This window comes from Diabrotica undecimpunctata, chromosome 10 (genome assembly GCF_040954645.1).
Source record: "Diabrotica undecimpunctata isolate CICGRU chromosome 10, icDiaUnde3, whole genome shotgun sequence".
NCBI lineage: Eukaryota > Metazoa > Arthropoda > Insecta > Coleoptera > Chrysomelidae > Diabrotica > Diabrotica undecimpunctata.
In genome coordinates this window covers 67,176,652-67,195,912 of record NC_092812.1, presented here as the reverse complement: position 1 = coordinate 67,195,912, position 19,261 = coordinate 67,176,652, and the positions used below count along the sequence as shown (strand labels likewise).

At 34.0% G+C, this 19,261-nt stretch overlaps 1 protein-coding gene across 1 annotated transcript in view; it reads left to right on the top strand.

The window, feature by feature from the left end:
- Window positions 1-1,022: 1,022 nt before the first annotated feature.
- Window positions 1,023-19,261, top strand: part of NK7.1 (homeobox protein NK7.1) — a 682,125-nt gene continuing 663,886 nt past the window's right edge. The window contains exon 1 of the mRNA XM_072546446.1: window positions 1,023-1,498. Coding sequence (XP_072402547.1) covers window positions 1,132-1,498 — 367 coding nt within the window. The 5' untranslated portion in view covers window positions 1,023-1,131. The remainder of the gene's footprint in view (window positions 1,499-19,261) is intronic.

Here is a 19,261-nt window from a genome sequence, read left to right as displayed (position 1 = left end):
TTTGAAGATATTATCAGGGAAAAAAAAGTTGAAAATGAATTTGTAGATTTTTTAGCAGACAAACATAATTTTGAAAGCGTTGTTCGAAAAGTGGGACCGTTTGTAGTGTTTTCATATGACAGCCACCTATACCCCGGGCGCATTATGGCTTTTTTTGATAAAACGGTAACTATTAACGTAATGAAAAAATTTCTCAATCAGTGGAAGTGGCCTTCAAAGAGGGATAAACTGACTTATCTATGGACTGATGTACTAAGCCATATTAATATTTCAAAACAAGTTTCTAAAAGGAAAACTTTCGCAATTCCTGAATTAGCAGTGCTTTTTAATTAAAATTTATTATTATTTGTCATTTTTTACTTGTTTTTTTTTGACGTTATAGCCAATCTTACTTATTTTTAATAAATAAACAACGCTCCCTTTGTTTAAGTCTTTTTTTACACAAATAATATTTTTTGGAGAAAGGTTAATATAAGCAACCTATTAACTTTGCTCCAACTATATGTTACTATTTTAAATTTCATGGATTTATGAGAATTGGCCATTAATTATTTTTAGAATACAAAATACCATACATTAATTACATTAGATACTTTTTTCATCACTTATAAAAAACATAATCCTAGTATTAATTTTATACTATACTTTTCCTTGCATTTCCTTTAATAACCCTTAAAAGTGGATCAAAGTTATCCCAGTTTACGGTAACTCTAATATTTGCGTACTTTTTTTAATTTAAGTTTAAAATTGTTTTAATTTTCAAAAGAAACAAATTTATCGAACGTACAACTGAGAGCAGACGAAGAAATTCTAAAAATTTCGAGGACATTATGTGACAAAGCTATTAAGAGAAAATCACGAAGATGATTTGATAATAGCCGATAAAACGAGGATAATTTGTAAATGAAGCTCAAGCTAAAACGATGATTTGCGCCGCGTGAGTAGCGCCCCCCATCACCTACCATTTAAACGATCACGAGCTTTGCAGGAGCGCTTTTCGCTTTTGTTATAGCAGTACATATATCGCCGAGTTAAAGCGTGTTTGTCGCTCATCGCGATCGCGTGGCCGTAATTTACGCGACACGCGGTTTCTTTAAATGGACAAACATCGAAAGTAGATTCAGTGGACCCATGTTCTATTCCGTTGTTCAAACTGCAGCTTGGTCGCTAGACATGACATCTGAATACAACGATCATCTCGTACCTTTAATCCCTTCGAATTCCGATTGTGCTGGTGAAAATTTGCAAAATTTTGGCGCGCGATTTGATGCTTTTTCCTGGCATGAACACGTGTATAGACGGCTCAATAATAAACCGACTCCGCATTATATTGAGAATATCCTAGGACTTAAAAGTGAACAGTGCGAGGAACAAGACGATATGATTGCTAATGTTAACAATCCGCCGATTAATTATCCTGTGATGACAGCTGAAAGTAATGAACCGTTGAATTTGTCTGTGAAAAATCAACTTAAGATAAGAACAAAGACTGCTAAAGGTAATTGTTTTCATTTACATTGTTCTTTATTTCTTAGTTATTTATTTTCTCAAGATAATACCTGAATCGAAATTTATTTACATACCTTATTGACATTTCTCAGGTATTATTTACACAATAATTTAACATTATTTTTTTCTAAACTTACTATTTTGAGCCGCATCTACATTTTTCCTATGTACATTAAAATATTGCAAATTAGTTGTTCTAGTCTGCAATAAATGATTTTTCCTAATAATTGTTCTTTTAAAATTGTTTTCTTGTGATATTTTAGTTTTTATCAATTATATCGTCGAGAATACCCCATAATTAGAATTTTTCGTTTTGGTTTCTATATTTGAGGCTGTTCTTTTAATTGACAGTTCCCAAGTATTATTTACACAATAATTTAACATTAGTTTTTTCTAGTAAACTTACTATTTTGAGTCGCCGCATTACCTTTTTACCTATAAACAACTTAAAATATTGCAAATTTGTTTTTCGTCCGCCAATAAATAATTTTTCTTAATACTTGTTCTTCTAAAATTGTTCTCTTGTGACATTTTAGTTTTTATCAAATATATCGTTGAGAATACCCCATACTTGAAAACAAATTCTTTATTTTGCGTTTGGATTTCTATATTTGAGGCTGTTCTTTTAATTGTCAACAAATAATTTTGGAAATGACTTGTGATCTGGAGGTCGAAACGTCAAATAAAGAAGTCGTTTCACAATTGTGGTTTATCTATTAGAATATACCTAGTTGTAACAATAAAACACTGAAAACTTTGTTTTCAAAACTTCCACAAAATTTATTTTAAATTCTTATCACTACAGCTGTTTCGGCTAATTGCCTTTCTTAAGTGATCTGTTTTTGGCATGGGTTTACACTTTATAGTCTCTAATGAAATAGGTTGAGGAGGGGAGAACTGTTTGTCTCAAGTTGGTCATTCAGAATTATATCTGTGTTTTTTAATTTGTTGATTTCCATAGATTCTAACAAAGATAGCTTAAGGCCTTTATTTTGAATGTGTAGAATTTTAAATTCGTCATTAAAAGAATGATTATGATCTAGAAGGTGAAGTGCGTATGTAGAATCTGTTTTTCTATTATTGAAAGCCCTTTTATGTTCTGCTATTCGTTTATTAAAATTTCTACCTGTTTGACCAATGTAAGTTTTTGGGCAGTCGCCACATTTAAGTTTGTACACACCACTGTGTAAGTGTTTTTTATGTTGGCTCTTGTTGTTTTTAATATATTTGCCTAGGTTGTTATTTGTTCTGAAAGCTGGTGTTATTCCTTTCTTTTTTATGTGTTTGGCTATTTTTGTTGATATTTTGCCTGTATATGTAATCGAGCAGAAGGTACTGGGTTTTTATTACGGTTTATACGATTACATATACAGGCAAAATATCAACAAAAATAGCCAAACACATAAAAAAGAAAGGAATATTTGTTCTGAAAGCTGGTGTTATTCCTTTCTTTTTTATGTGTTTGGCTATTTTTGTTGATATTTTGCCTGTATATATAATCGAGCAGAAGGTACTGGGTTTTTATTACGGGTTTATACGATTACATATACAGGCAAAATATCAACAAAAATAGCCAAACACATAAAAAAGAAAGGAATAACACCAGCATTCAGAACAAATAACAACCTAGGCAAATATATTAAAAACAACAAGAGCCAACATAAAAAAACACTTACACAGTGGTGTGTACAAACTTAAATGTGACGACTGCCCAAAAACTTACATTGGTCAAACAGGTAGAAATTTTAATAAACGAATAGCAGAACATAAAAGGGCTTTCAAGAATAGAAAAACAGATTCTACATACGCACTTCACCTTCTAGATCATAATCATTCTTTTAATGACGAATTTAAAATTCTACACATTCAAAATAAAGGCCTTAAGCTATCTTTGTTAGAATCTATGGAAATCAACAAATTAAAAAACACAGATATAATTCTGAATGACCAGCTTGAGACAAACAGTTCTCCCCTCCTCAACCTATTTCATTAGAGACTATAAAGTGTAAACCCATGCCAAAAACAGATCACTTGAGAAAGGCAATTAGCCGAAACAGCTGTAGTGATAAGAATTTAAAATAAATTTTGTGGAAGTTTTGAAAACAAAGTTTTCAGTGTTTTATTGTTACATAAAATGAATTTCCATCAAGTAACGGTCGAATCCATCAATTATATACCTAGTTGATAAAAATATACAGTTGAATTGTTATCATGTTAAAAACATTATTTATTCTAAACTTCTATCACTACTTTAAGCCACTTTGATTGTTCTTTCATATAACATTTTATGCTGCGAAACTTTTTTGTATAGATCTTACTTTAGTTTTAATCAAGTTTTTGGGTATAGGCTTCATCATTTGTTTGTTTTTCTACTACATTCTCAAATCCGGATGCCAATTTGGTCGCAGTTCTGACACATAAATCCTTCCAATATATAAATTAAAGAAATAAATTGTTGTTACTTGGAACTATAAAATTGCTGCAATAGTTTAATATTATCTATGTCACTTATAATCCTAATTGGCACATATAATGTAATCTTTAAAGATACCACCACATTCAATCATGACAGTAAGAATCTCTTGTTAATAATTTAATTTTAAAGTTTGAGGAAAAACCGTGCAATAAAAATTGGTATGTCTAAATTTGTAGTTGATCCAGGACTCTATATTGAGCAATCCTGGTCCAATTTACTTTTGTTCTTTCTTCGGACCACTCTCTCTGCCACTGTTTGACACTATTTTTTCTGCTTTCTTCCCTGATCGTCTTTATATCCCCCAATTGTACATAGTCACCCTCTCATTTACCATTAAATCGATTGGTACAACTCCTACAATCACTTGTACAGCAATTGTTAAGGTTGTCCTCTATGCATTTACCACCCTTAGTAGTGGTTACCTTTGCGCCCTTATCATCATTTCCATGTACTTTTTTTTAATACTTAATCCCTGACTAGGATCGCATATAGAACTTTAGAGTGTGCTATTTCTAAATATATTTTGCTTCTGTTTGAACTAATTAACTATATTTGGCATTACCTTTGCTAAAGCTGCGATCTTCCCCTCAGTTCTCTTGATAACCCTCTATATGTTCTGTGAAATTAAATCTGCTATCGAGTTGAACCTACAGATACCTCGCCTCTTTTTTCGGTATCATCTCAACCCCTTCTAGGTTGAACTTCATAAAGTCCATCTGTCTTTTTCCTTTTACTATGACTACCTCTGCCTTCTCTGCCGCTAATACCAATTTATTTTTGGATAATCCATATGGATACTTTGTTCAGAGCCTTGTTTCCCTTTTCTATGATCAATCAATATGTATAATCTTACATTATAATGGCTAGATCATCTGAAAAAGCAATTGTTTTCACCCCTTTCCCAAACTTTAACTCCAATACCCCGTTGTAGATGTTGTTCTACAGTATCGATCCCAACACCGATCCCTAAGGAACTCCCGACATTGCGTCCAACCATTTTTACTGGTTACTTTTATTTTTCTCTTTGATAGATAGCTACAGATAATTTTTGTTAGATATGTAGAAATATTCATGTCTTTCATTCTTTCAATTATCATGTCCCAATTTGCTGTATTAAAACGTTTTTAATATCTAGCATTAACATAACTACCCATTTTTTCCTGCTGTTTTTAACTTGTCCTGCTACCCATTTTATTGCATCAACTGCTGATTTTCCTTTTTGGAAAACAAATTGTTGTTTCGATATTTGTTTATCTTCATCTAACGCCTTTTGTAATCTGTTTTTTATTAGTATTTAGTATATTTTTCCCAGGGGATCCAGCAAACAAATTGGTCTAAACGAATTTGTCTCCTCCAATGACTTTCCCGGCTTTAATAATATCAGGTTGGCTAATTTTAGTTCTTCTGGAAACTTTTTTCTGTTTAGAAAATTATTACAGACATGCAATAACACTTCTGATTTATGTTTGATTAATATTTTTATTAACTCCGGTGGTATCCTATCAATACTCGGTGCCTTTTTGAGTTTTAAAGCTTCTCCTGCCTCTTTTAATTCCTCCATTGTGAAATCTATTGCTGTCTCTTCTAACGTGGTTTGTTTTAGTTTCACTTTATCCTAAGAAGAAGACAGGTATATTGTCACCTACCATCTTCTATTTTCCTCCAAATTATAAGACATTTCCGTCTTTAATGGGTTTACGACTATTTTGTAGGCGTCCCCCAAATATCTCGTTCTAGTGCTTCGCATAAAGTTTTCCAGCATTCCCTTTTAGTATTGTTTATTGCCTTCTTTTTCCTGTTACTCTTCTATGCTTTTTTGAGCTTCCACCCAGCTTATTCCTAATTTAATTCTACCTTTTTTGTCAATTTTTATATTTATTTTATACTTTATATATTTGTGGAACGTAACAGCTTCTTCTTCGGGCACATCTCATTCTACAATTTTCCTTGCATCGTGATGTCGATGTGCGACTTCGATTTACCTCTTGTAAATGTTGGTTTATTTGTATTTAAGACCAGCAATTCCATTTGAGCGATCCACTCATTCCATAACTCTCCTTTTTTGTCATTTCCTGGAGCTCCCCAAAGAATGGACTGGGCATTTACATCTGCAATTATAATATCGCCTATAGTTGCTTGTGGTGTCGATTATAATCTGAAACTTTTTTTTATATATCTATCTTACAGTTTGGGGATATATAGTCAGCTATTAATCATCATTCTGGCTTTAAAACCCTGCATGGGTCTTAGCCTCCTCAAGAATTTCTCTCCAGTCATCCCTATCCATCGCCCTTCTCCGCCAAGTACGTATTCCCATATTTCTTATTTGTCTTCATGGATGTTGTCAAGGAACCTTGTTATGGGTCTTCCTCTTCTTCTCTGACCAATGGGTCTATCAAGTAACGTTTTTTTAGCTGGGCCATTTTGTTCCATCCGCATTACATGCCCTATCCAACTCAGACGTCGTATCTTAATATGTTTTACGATATCAGGTTCCTGGTATATTCTATAAAGTTCGAAGTTGCTCCATATATTCGACTTAGTACTTTTCTTTCGAAACATCGTAACATGTTTTCATTATTTTTTGTTATACTTCGTTTTGTCGGTGTTTATTATTTAACCCATTTTTGTAGCTGATTCTTTTAATGCTACACGCCTCTCGTACAGCGTTTTCCGTTCTCCCAACAATATTGATATCATCAGCATAGGCCAGGATTTGCACTGATTTATTATATATTGAACCAGTGGTTGTGATTTGTGACATACGTATTACTTTTACCAGTGCCAGATTGAACAGTATACAGGAAAGATGGTCTCCCTGGCGCAGCCCATTACTATTTTAAAAGGTTCAGACAGTCCCACTGAATTCCTACTCTACATTCACAAAAAAACTTTCCCAAGAGTTAGTTTTATTAAATTTACCAACTGATTTGGCATTCCTAGCTCTTTCACTGCTTTGAACATTTCTCTTCTATTTACAGGGTCGTAGGCTGATTTGTAGTCTATAAATATGTGATGAGTATCAATGTCATATTCCAGTGTTTTTTCCAAAATTTGCTTCAGGGTTGCAATCTGATGAATTGTCGATTTACCACCTCTGAAACCAGCCTGGTATTTTCCTACTATCCGTTCTGCATATGGTGCCATACGGTGACATAGTACTCTGGAAAATATTTTATACTCTGCATTTAGAAGCGTAATTCCTTTGTGGTTAGAGCATTCAAAGATATCTCCTTTTTTGTGTATGGTGCAAAGTATTCCAATATTCCAATCATTGGGGAGGGAGTTCTGTGTCCATATTTTTTTATAAGCTTCTGTAATGCCATTATGATCTAATGGCCACCTTTTTTATAAGTTCAGCTGGGAGATTATTGGGATCTATTCCGGGTGATTTGTTTCTGGCTAGTTTTTTAACCGCATCTTTAACTTCAAGAATCGCTGGTAGTTCCTCTTCCCTCTCGTCTGTTCCCCTTACCTCATCTCTTCCGTCATCTTCCAGGTTTTGTTCTTCTTCCTCTATATTAAGTGCCTGGTTAAAGTATTCCACCCATCTATTAATTACATCTTTCCTTGTTGTTAATAGGTCGCCATTCTGTCTTTTGCATTGTCTTGAATTCTTTTCTGTTAACTTTCTTATTTAATGCTCTGAATTCTTTCTCTCTGTTGAGGTTTTCTATATATTTAAGTTCCTTATTTAAGTGGTTTCGTTTTTTTCTTTTGTGTATCCTCTTTTCTTCTCTTCTCTTTATCTGGTAATTCTCTACAGTTGTTCTAGTTCGTCGGGTAAGCATCTTTCTGTAGGCCTCATTTTTTTCTTTTGTTGCATTTTGCATTCATCGTCAAACCAATGATTTTAACGGACACAAATTTTTGTTCCTATTTCATCTTTCGCTGCTGCTTTAATGTCTTTCTTTATTCTGGTCCAGTAGGAGTTTATATCTGTCTGGCCTTTTTCATTTACATTTTGATTCTTTAGCCTGTTGGTGATGTTTTCCGAGTTCTTTTCTGCAATTGTCGCATCTCTCATCTTTTGCACATTCCATTTTTTTCGATCCATTTTATTTTCTTTACTGGCGTTTGAAATTCTAGCCCTCAATGTAGAGATCACTAGGCACTAGTATTAGTCCACTAGGACATAGTCAACTAGGTTGACTATGTTGGCGCCTCTATAACTTCTGCAGTTTATTACGTCTGTTCCATGTCTTGAATCTATTAAAATGTGATCAATCTGACTCGTCGTTCTTCCATCAGCAGAGGTCCAGGTTACCTAGCAGGCTATTATAGTGCAATTTTTCAGTTCTAAGCTTACATGCTCTTCTTTTTTATTATTTAATGAGATAATGAAATATAAGACCGAATAATTACTACGTCAGAATATTATCATGTGTTTTTTTTCTGACTTTTTCTCATAATTCACAATGAAATTACTAACAAAAGATTTTTACTGTCGTGTTTAAATACGGTTTTCTTCTTGAAGACCAATCACATGCTACCATTAGTTTTTCTGTCAGATTTTCCAAGTTAAAGTTGATTTTCATGTAATCAAATTAACCATCCTCCATTAAAGTATTCAAAAGCAAGAATTTACTTTAAAAATGTGTATTCGTATATGTCACGATATGTACGATACGAGTGAGGTCGATAACATTAAACTATTACAAGACTTTTATATTTCCAAGAAACAAAACAATGTAATTTGTTTGATTTGTATTTTAGTTGCATATTTCGAATAAACGACATTTTCGTAATGAATACAAACCCAAATTTTAAAGAAGACCTTATTCCTTCAATTAAGTACATTTCTCTGCTGATAATAAATCTAAAATAAAAATCTTTGTTAATAGTTCTATTACAGTTTTCTTAATTTTTTAGATGTACTTATTAAAGATCGTCTTACAATGTCGAAGGCTAAAAGATATCTATTTTAACATCTTTCACATCCGACAAATTTGTTTATTACACTACTTTCAGCTGTCTTGCTGATTAATTTTTCTCGATACAGGGATAAACCCTACACAATTTTCGATCGAATTATCAATTATGTTGGAATCTGGTTACGCATTATAAAATAAAACATAGTGTTACATGAAATTGTTGAGTTAATTCTTCGCTCTGAAGCCCAATTATTAGTCGTCAAAGCTTTGCCTTAACTACTTTCTATATTTATAAAAAGGGAAGGGTTCTCACCCTCAGTCTAGACTCGTTAAATTATATCAGTTACGGTATATTTTATGACAAGTTTTATGGAATTTAAAGTGTTTTTGATTTATGTGAGAATTAAACAGGTAAGATGAATAGAAAGCTTTTTTTATCAGCACGCGTCCTTCAAATATTGCAACTATTTTGCAAGTGGTACACAAAAGAACTTTTTTTAGTACAGTTTAGGGTACCACCAGGCTATCCGTCATCGGCTATGCGAAAACGAAATTTAAAATAAACGAGAACTTAAGGAAAGTCAAAGAAGATAATGCGGAAACTCTAACTATTGACCAAAAATGGGGAAAAATTCAACATGCCCTTATGACAGTTGGAAAAGAAACCTTCAAACCGCTTGGAGAAAAAACAAAACCTTGGATGACAGTAGAACTTCTTGAACTTATGGAAGAACGAAGAAAACATAGAGCAAAAGACCTGAATAAATACAAAGAAATTCAGAGAAACATCAGAAAGAAAATTCGAGATTCAAAAGAGAGGTGGCTCTCCGACAGATGCAAGGAAATAGAAAATCTGGATAAAAAGTATGATAGCTTTAATTTACACAAAAAATCAAAGAAATGACAGGTTCTAGAAAACGTACAAGAACGAATATCCTTAAAAATGATAAAGGGGATATTATTACTGATATGAAGGAGAGATTATGTCACTGGACCAATTACATCCAACGACTATTTAATGATGAAAGAGAAGAACTGTCATTAGAAATCACTGAGGATACCGGACCACCAATATTAAGGGAAGAAGTCATCTATGCCATCAAAAACACAAAAGAGGGTAAAGCTACTGGACCAGATGATGTGCCAATCGAATTATTAAAACTCATCGATGAAGATGTTATTGATGTAATGGTTGAACTCTTTAATCTAATATATCAGACTGCCACAATCCCCAGACAATGGCTGCAATCGACCTTTGTAGCAATTCCCAAAAAGCCAAGTGCAACAACTTGCTTTAATCAGTCACACACTTAAAACATTTTTGAAAATAATTCACAGCAGAATTGTTAAAACTCTTGAATATAAAATTTGGCTTTAGAAATGGTATGAGTACAAAAGATGCTTTGTTCGGCTTGAATGTGCTGGCTCAGAGATGCATGGACATGAATCAGGACATGTATTTATGTTTTGTAGACTTTGAAAAGGCATTTGATAAGGTTCAACATAAAAAGCTTGTAGATATATTTAAAAGCAAAAATATTGACAGTCGTGATATGAAAATTATATCTAATTTATATTGGAATCAAACTGCCAAGGTAAGAGTTGACAACCAGTACAAACAAAATATCAAAATACAGAGAGGAGTCCGCCAGGGTTGCGTGCTGTCCCCACTACTTTTCAATGTCTACAGTGAAGCGGTATTTCAAAAAGCGCTCTCAGACTCAATAGAAGGTATATCTATCAATGGAGAAGTTTTATATAACTTACATTTTGCAGACGATACAGTAATAGTGACGGATAACAACAATGATTTACAGAACGTAAAGCAACGCCTTAATGAACGCTGTCATGAGTACGGACTGAAGATAAATTTAAAGAAAACTAAATGCATGATTATGACTAAATCTGCACATGCAAATATCCAACTGATTGTTGAAGATACTACAATTGAGAGTGTTAATAACTATAAATACTTAGGAACATGGATAACATCAGATGTAGACCAAACCAAAGAAATTAGGACACGCATTGAAATAGCATGTGCATCATTCATTAAACTTAAAATGTTTCTTGGTTGTCGGGATATAAGGTTAGAACTACGCCTGAGAATGCTTCGATGTTACGTGTTCTCTACTCTTCTTTATGGCTTGGAAGCGTGGACACTAAAACAAGTCCATCTGAATAAGTTGGCCGCCTTTGAATTTTGGTATTACAGAAGAATTCTACGAATATCATGGATTCAAAGAATGTCAAACGTGGAAGTAACTAGAAGGATAGGAAATGAGGCGAAAATAATATTAACTATCAAAAGACGAAAACTTGAGTACTTAGGATATATGATGAGAGGGCAAAAATACGCATTATTACAACTTATTATGCAAGGCTAAATCCGAGGAAAGCGAAATGTAGGAAGTCGAAGAATATCCTGGCTTGAGAACAAAAGGGAATGGTTTGAATGCAGTAGTGCAGAACTTTTTAGAGCGGCAGTCAACAGAGTCCGCATAGCAATGATGATTTCAAACCTTCGATACAAGATGGAACTTAAAGAAGAAGAAGGCTATCCGTACTCACATTACCGTACTTCAAGGTCCTTATGGTTTGGTACCTATATAAGGCTAACTTTGTTCGATGCCTGCAATTGCTGTTACCAATCCCTCAACAATGGTAGTTTCTAATCCCATAGGGTTTCGGATGGAGCAAATCGATGTTCCTTCTACCTCATATTAACGCTTCCATTAATATTTGAACGAGGTGTTTTTTTTTCCTTTATGCCGTCTGTCCTACACCGGTGGTGCTGCATTAACATACAAGTCTCCTCGGGACTTCAGTTGTCTGCTGGATATAAGCTCTATGTTAACAACTGATAGACTCTTTACTTGCCAAATGGTTTACTTAGGGCTCTCGTATCAATGCTAAATCAAACCTTTTCACAGCAACAGTAAGTTCTGTCGAAGCTTCTTCCTACCTGTGCTGTGCTGAATTGATTAATGACCGTTTCTTCTTCTTTTCTATTTAGTTTCTACGAGTTGGGACCAAATGATTTTAAGCAAAGCAATACACTTACGCCGCAACATGGCTATAATTCCCCAAAATTCACCAGCTCTCTGAGGAATCGCTCAGGGAACACTTTTCCCCCTGTACCTTGGATCCCGCAGGTCCTCGCTATTGGATAGCGCAGTAGACACAGCACAGATCTCACTGTACCATAAGTCAGTTGTGATGTAGCTGTCTGGTGATTTGACTTGATCTTTATGGCACCATTATAAGTTACATAATTTGATTGGTGGATTATAAAGCATTGTGAAAAAATACTTTACAAGTGTTATTCTGACTTTGCTTTGTTGGAAACATCATTTAAGAAGTTGTTTACTGACTTTAAATGTGGTTGTATAAACTAAAAGTTCTGGTCGCCCAAATTCTACAGTTGTTCCCTCTTCTTCTTCTTTAGGTGCCATATTAGCTCCCCCTAACGTTGGTAATTACATTGGTGACTTCTTCACGGTCTTCAGATAATCGAAATACTTTTTCTGAATTGCGTATTTCTGTCCAATCACGAATGCTCTTGAGCCATCTCATCTGCTTATTTCAAATTCCTCTAAGGCCGTCGATTTTATCTACCAATTATTCCGGAAAACATAAAAAACGGGTAATCGTAAAGGTGTGTAACATAACAGCTGAATTAGAAATAACAGATATTTATCGTTTTTCATCTTAATTTGTTAATGGAGATGCAAAACCTGAAAAATTATATCTCAGATGCTGTGAATCCTAAAGACTTTTACCAAATGTCATTTTGAAGAGGAAATATAAAAGTTTGTTTTTGTAAAATAATGCCTATACCTATACCTCATGGAAAAAAGTTATGAAGCAAAAAAATTGCGTGTGTTCCTGTTTTTTTTGCTTCGTTTTTTGAACATATTTTTGTAAAAAAAAATTATTTTTTACATTTTGATATGTCATGGAAAATGCAATTAGTGTGGATATCCATTAGACTCCCCCAAACTACACACTCTAACTGACGAAGAGTGGCAATGAAGATATTGAAGGAACTATTGATAACCACAATCAGTTGTGTTCAGAGCTGAAGCTGTTTTGGATCAGAGGTGAAGTGAATATAATAATGTAGATTCCATTATATAATTTGTCGAGAACGAAGTTTCTTTTGATATTAGACCAGTCGATTTTCCAGCTCAAGATGAGCCTTCTGATTCTGATGTTCAACAATATAAGACTGCAGAAGATAAACCTACCAATCGCAGAACAGTAAAGCCATTGGCAAAAGTAATTCGAAATTGGAATAAGACCGATCTTCCCGCTAATAATAATTTATCATATTCAATAAGAGAGAGCAGCAATGAATGGAAAATATACTTTTCTTCTTTTTATTCTCGCTCGTTAACACCTCTGCAGATATTTGAATTATTTTTCAACGAAGGTTTACTTACGCCTATATTAAGGGAAACAGTTCGCTATGCTTCTCAGGCAGGATCTCAACTAGAATTTAGTGTTCATGAGCTAAAAGCCTTCATAGGAATATTGTTAGTGAGCGGATATAATGCAAATTCAAAGAGACGAATTTAATGGGAAGAATCAGATGATGTTCAAAATATAATGAATTCCAAAAGCATGCGCCGTAATAGATTCGAAACCATTATAAGATTTTTTCACTTCAATGATAGATCCAACAGATCCAACCTACAAGATATCTCCATATATTTAAATGTTGAAACAATCTTTTGCCTAATCCACCGTTTGGGAAACAGAATCAAGTATATACGAAGCAATGATCCCATATTATGGGCGACAAGGACTGAAGCAGCACATAAAAAGAAAACCAATTCTCTTTGGATGCAAGTCTTGGTGTTGGAATCTAAAATTTAGTTATTTGATTGTCTTTCAGGTGTATCAAGGAGCCAAAGCATAACAAAATGATTATAAAAAAATTGGTTTAAGAAGTAGTACAATCCTGCAATTTTCGGAGAATTTGTCAACTTTTGAATGTGGAAAAGTGATGGCCCATGTTATTTATGCAGACAATTATTTGGTGGATCCATGAAGTTGGTGGATCATATGATGAAAGTTGGAATAGGTTACGGTGGTACCATTAGATCAAATAGAGTTGAAAAATGCTCATTTATCGAAATGAAAAAATCTCCATGTGATCATCATGAATATTATGACGAAACCAATGAAACATTGTGGTCACTATTGCTTCAAATTGTCAAGGTATCGGTCCGATTTGTCAAGCTACAAGGTGTTCTTTCACAGAAAGCAAGAAAATAAAAATTCCATAGCCTTATTTGATAAAAAAATACAACGAAACCATGGGAGGTACTAACAGAATGGATCAAAATGTCTCATATTATAGAACAAGCATAAGGTCCAGGCATGTTAGGAGTATGTATGATCCAGGCAAAATGCATATTATAATACAAAAAATGCAAAGATTAAATGTCGACATTCTAGGCATTAGTGAGGCATGGTGGCCAAATTCTGGCAGTTTTTCGACAACAAATGGCATGGTATATTACTCCGGAAACAGTAGTACTCAACACAGACACGGCGTAGCAGTTTTCGTATCTAAGTCTATGATGCAGTCGGTCATTAATTTTACTCCAGTATCAGATCGGCTCTTATTTCTCTAACTACAAACAAACACAAGTAAACTAAATATCATACAGATCTATGCACCTACAGCAGATAAATCCGAGGACGAAATTGAACAATTCTACGAAGAAATCAATCAAGTATTAAAATCGACGAAACCACGAGACATCACCGTAATTCTAGGTGATTTTAACTCAAAAATTGGTAAAGGAAAAAGTGGCAAACATGTAGGAGAATACGGACTCGGTAAAAGAAATGAACGAGGTGACAGACTACTTCAATTCTGCCAGGAGAATAACATGATTGTATCTAATACATTCTTCAACTTACCAAAGAGAAGACTTTATACGTGGAAATCACCCCAGGACAATGGCGAAAGAATAATTCGAAACCAGATTGATTTTTTACTGATAAACGAACGATACAGAAACTCCTTAAAATCCGTTAAAGCTTACCCAGGCGCAGATGTCTTTTCAGACCATAACCCTCTAATAGCGCAAATGAGTATTAAACTAAAAAGATTGGAGCAGAAAAGAAGAGCAAATCAGATAGACGTCAGTCATTTATGTAACCTGGAGGTAAAGGAGAAACTGCAAAAATGTAGTAATAATAATTTGAAAATACTTCATGAAAAAGAAACATCTCAGCCAACGAACAACATAGATAAAAAATGGCAAAACGTAAAAATGGCGATAACAGGTCCTGCAAAGAAAATTCTGTCTAAAGAAAAACCAAAAATAAAGCAAAGATGACTGATAAGATCCTTCTTCTCATGGACAATCGGAGAATAATGAAAGGAAAAACGAACAAAGGTATAAACAAATACAGAAAGAAATCAAAATAGAAATCAGAATAGCAAAAGAAGAATGTGAAGAAATAGAGCAATTGCAGGCAAAACATGATATTTTTAATATACATAAAAAAGTGAAAGAACTTGCAGGTACAAAAAAACGTAAGCAGCCAAATACCTTGTATAATGTCAACGGAAACATAATAACAGAGCTAGAAGAACAGTTGAAGACATGGAAAAACTATATTGAAGAACTCTTTGCAGATGATAGACAACAATCTGAGCTAAGTAACATACAAAGAGAGGAAGGTCCAGAAATAACGGAAGAAGAAGTAATGTACGCACTAAAAAGAATGAAAAATGGTAAAGCCCCAGGTCCAGATGAAATACCAACGGAAATCCTTAAACTAATAGAAAAAGACTCGATTCACATTTTAGTTGAACTTTTCAATAGCATTTATACATTAGGAAAAATACCACAAGAATGGCTTTTATCCAACTTTGTTATTATACCAAAAAAGATAAATGCCAAACAATGTAGTGATTACCGTACAATCAGTCTGATGAGCCATGTACTGAAAATATTCCTGAAAATTATACACTCTAGAGTACACAGAAAACTGAAAATGGACATCAATAATACCCAGTTCTCTCTTGTTCCAAGTCCGAAATGGACTTGGAACAAGAGAGGCGTTGTTTGCACTGAACGTTATGTCTCAAAGATGTCTTGACATAAATCAAGATGTATTCATGTGTTTCATAGATTACAACAAGGCCTTTGATAAAGTGCGGAATGATCACCTAATCAGACTCCTGACAGAAAATAATTTAGATAAACGAGACATCCGACTAATAGCAAATATGTACTACAATCATAAAGCAGTAGTGAGAGTAGATAATAATACCACTGAAGAACTTGAAATAAAACGAGGTGTGAGACAAGGGTGTATACTGTCACCAACCCTGTTTAATCTCTATTCCGAAGACGTAATGAATAGAACACTCTCTGAGCAATCCGTAGGTATTAAAATAAATGGTGTTAGATTAAACAATCTGAGATTGGCCGACGACACCGTTCTGATCGCAGAAACACTTGAAGAGCTACAGACATTGGTGAATAAGATAGCAGACTGCAGCGAAGAATATGGACTATCTTTGAACATAAAGAAAACTAAATTTATGGTAATATCGAAATCAACACAAAATGTCCAAAATTTATATTTACACAATGAAATTATCGATCGAGTTAGCAAATACAAATATTTAGGCACTTTTATAAATGAAGACAACGATAGCTCAGCAGAAATCAAAATAAGAATAGAAAAAGCCAGATCCATATTCACTAAAATGAAGAGAGTGTTCTGCGGAAGAGATTTGAGCCTTGAAATGAAACTTCGCCTGATGAGATGTTACGTTCTTTCTGTGCTGTTCTACGGAATGGAGTCATGGACGTTGAAAAAGATTGATACCAAAAAATTAGAGGCATTTGAATTGTGGATGTATCGCAGAATCCTGAGAATATCATGGACCGAGAGAGTCACAAATGTCGAGGTCTTGAGAAGAATGAATAAAGAAAAGGAAATCATATTTACGATCAAAAAACGAAAACTGCAATACTTGGGACACATTACAAGAGGCGAAAGATATGAACTGCTTCGAATAATTATGTAAGGGAAAATAGCAGGAAAAAGGTCCATAGGAAGAAGACGAAACTCCTGGCTAAAGAATCTACGGGAATGGTATAGCTGTAGCAGCAACGAATTGTTTCGGTCAGCAGTTTCGAAAATACGTATAGCCCTGATGATCGCCAACATTCGGAACGAAGATGGCACTTGAAGAAGAATAAGGTCTAAGAAATGGTACTGGCCACTCTTCATAAGGGGCTTGGACGTATTTGTACAGAATGCTTGGCTTCTGTATAGAAAAATGAGGAAAACTGTTAAAGGCCAACGTGAATTAGATTTGTTGGAATTTCGAAATTATAATAAAAGTTTTGCTTACTAGCTATGGTACTCCGCGTTTTAAATCAGGACGTAAATTCAGGAATAAATATAAAAAACAATTTATATCTTATATTAACAAAAATATATGTAAAAATATGTGTGAAATATATTTCAAAAGTAGTCTTAAAAAAAGTACCACTACTTTCAGTGTAGGAACGTATACAAAATGCATTTTTGTCTACATTCAGTAATGGTAAAAATCATTTACACCGAATATCTTAACCCTTTGTATACAAATGTACTTATACTGTGTTGATAATTATCTCTGAAAATACCCTTTAAAGATACTAGAAAGGAGGAGTAACGATAATAAACAAGAACTTTTGAGATTAATCTGAAATATTTAAGATGAGCTCGCGCATTTAATGGAACAATCGATTAGTGTTTTACAAGTTTCTTGTAATAAATAAAGTTAAATTGTTTTTAAACGCTGTTTTAATTTTGTTACTTCAGTAAATTGAGAAGTTAACGAAAGAAAAGGATACGCTGCTCCCTATAATTAGACGAAAATACAGTGCTCCACAAAAATAGCGATACAATTTTATAAGATTTTTTGAGAAATATGTATGAAAATATATTCAAGCAATTTCATTAGGCATAGGAGAAACCGGGGGAATTCTGCGCACCTAAGGTAAAATACTTACAAAAAGTTTCCTATGTGCAAACAAACTTCCATAATTTATTTATTGAAACTTTATTCCCATAATCCTATTTTTTATGGGAACGTTATTCCCATAAAAAATAGGATTAAAGTTTAACTGATTTTGAAGAAAAAAATTTAGTTTAAAAAACTGTCATTGCGCGGTATTCCCCCAAGTACGGGGTAGTTTTGAGCAGAATTAAATAAATCTTTATTCGAAAAAAATTTATTGTAATAAAGTAAATATTGTAAAAAAAAAAACAGATTTCTTAAAGACAACATTAAAGAAAAACATTAAAGAGATAATTTTACTTTCTGACTGTCTTTCGTTCGACCTTGGCACACATATCGCATGTATAATTAACTGCTGGGTCCCAACCATTACATTCTGAATGAGTCCAATTCGAACACATTACTCAACGGTACCAAATTTCTTTGTCTCGTTGGAATTCACCGCACACCAAACACTCCTCATTTTCTAATGTTAGATCTACATCATCTAATTCATCATCATCACAAAGCTTACTCTTATCATAACTTTTAGACTCAGAATCATCAAAATGTAAGTTTCTAACTCCAGCTTTCTTGCGTACAGGTCGTTTCTTTGCTTTAGTAGCCAGTTTTCCTACGGTTCCTGTCGTTTTTTTCTCGGTTTCATTTTTTTGGCCTCTTCAGCTTTTTTCTTAATATTTCTCTTTTCTTGTTTTATTTCTAATTGCGTTTTTAGTGGCGTGGAAGTAAAAATTTCTGAGTGTTGTTTTGCACGTGATTTGGAACTTTTCTTTATAAATTTGGAAGGAAGAGAAGCTAGCTTTTCAATGGGTATACTAGACTGAGTTTTAATATTTCCTGGCGTTCCAGGCTGGGGTGCAGCTTGCTGGATTGATTTCAATTTGGCATTATAAGATGGAGTGTTGTGCGCAGTTTCATCACATCTCGATGGTCCAGGTTGGGGTTCGGTATTTCTAGTTGGAGTTCTCTGTATAGTTTCATCACATCTTGATGGTCCCGGTTGGGGTTCGGTATTTCTCAGTGGAGTTCTCTGCAGAGTTTCGTCACATCTCGACTGATCAAGGGCCCTGTCATCATTGGTAACGTCGGTTTCTAAGTCCATTACAACGTGCATATCTGAAACTTCAGTGTGATCTATTAAGCTGAAATCATCTTCAGAGAATTTATTAGGATCTATTGGCCATATTCCTGCAGCACGAAACCCAGTTATTCCTTTGTCCATCGTGATAACTCTCAGGTATGTTCTGTTAAAAATGTGTGATCTTTTCATGAGTATGAGTTATCAGATACAAGTCGCACTCACGATTGAAAGCATTCTTTAGGGGCCCAAAAAAAGTTATGTCAAGCCTG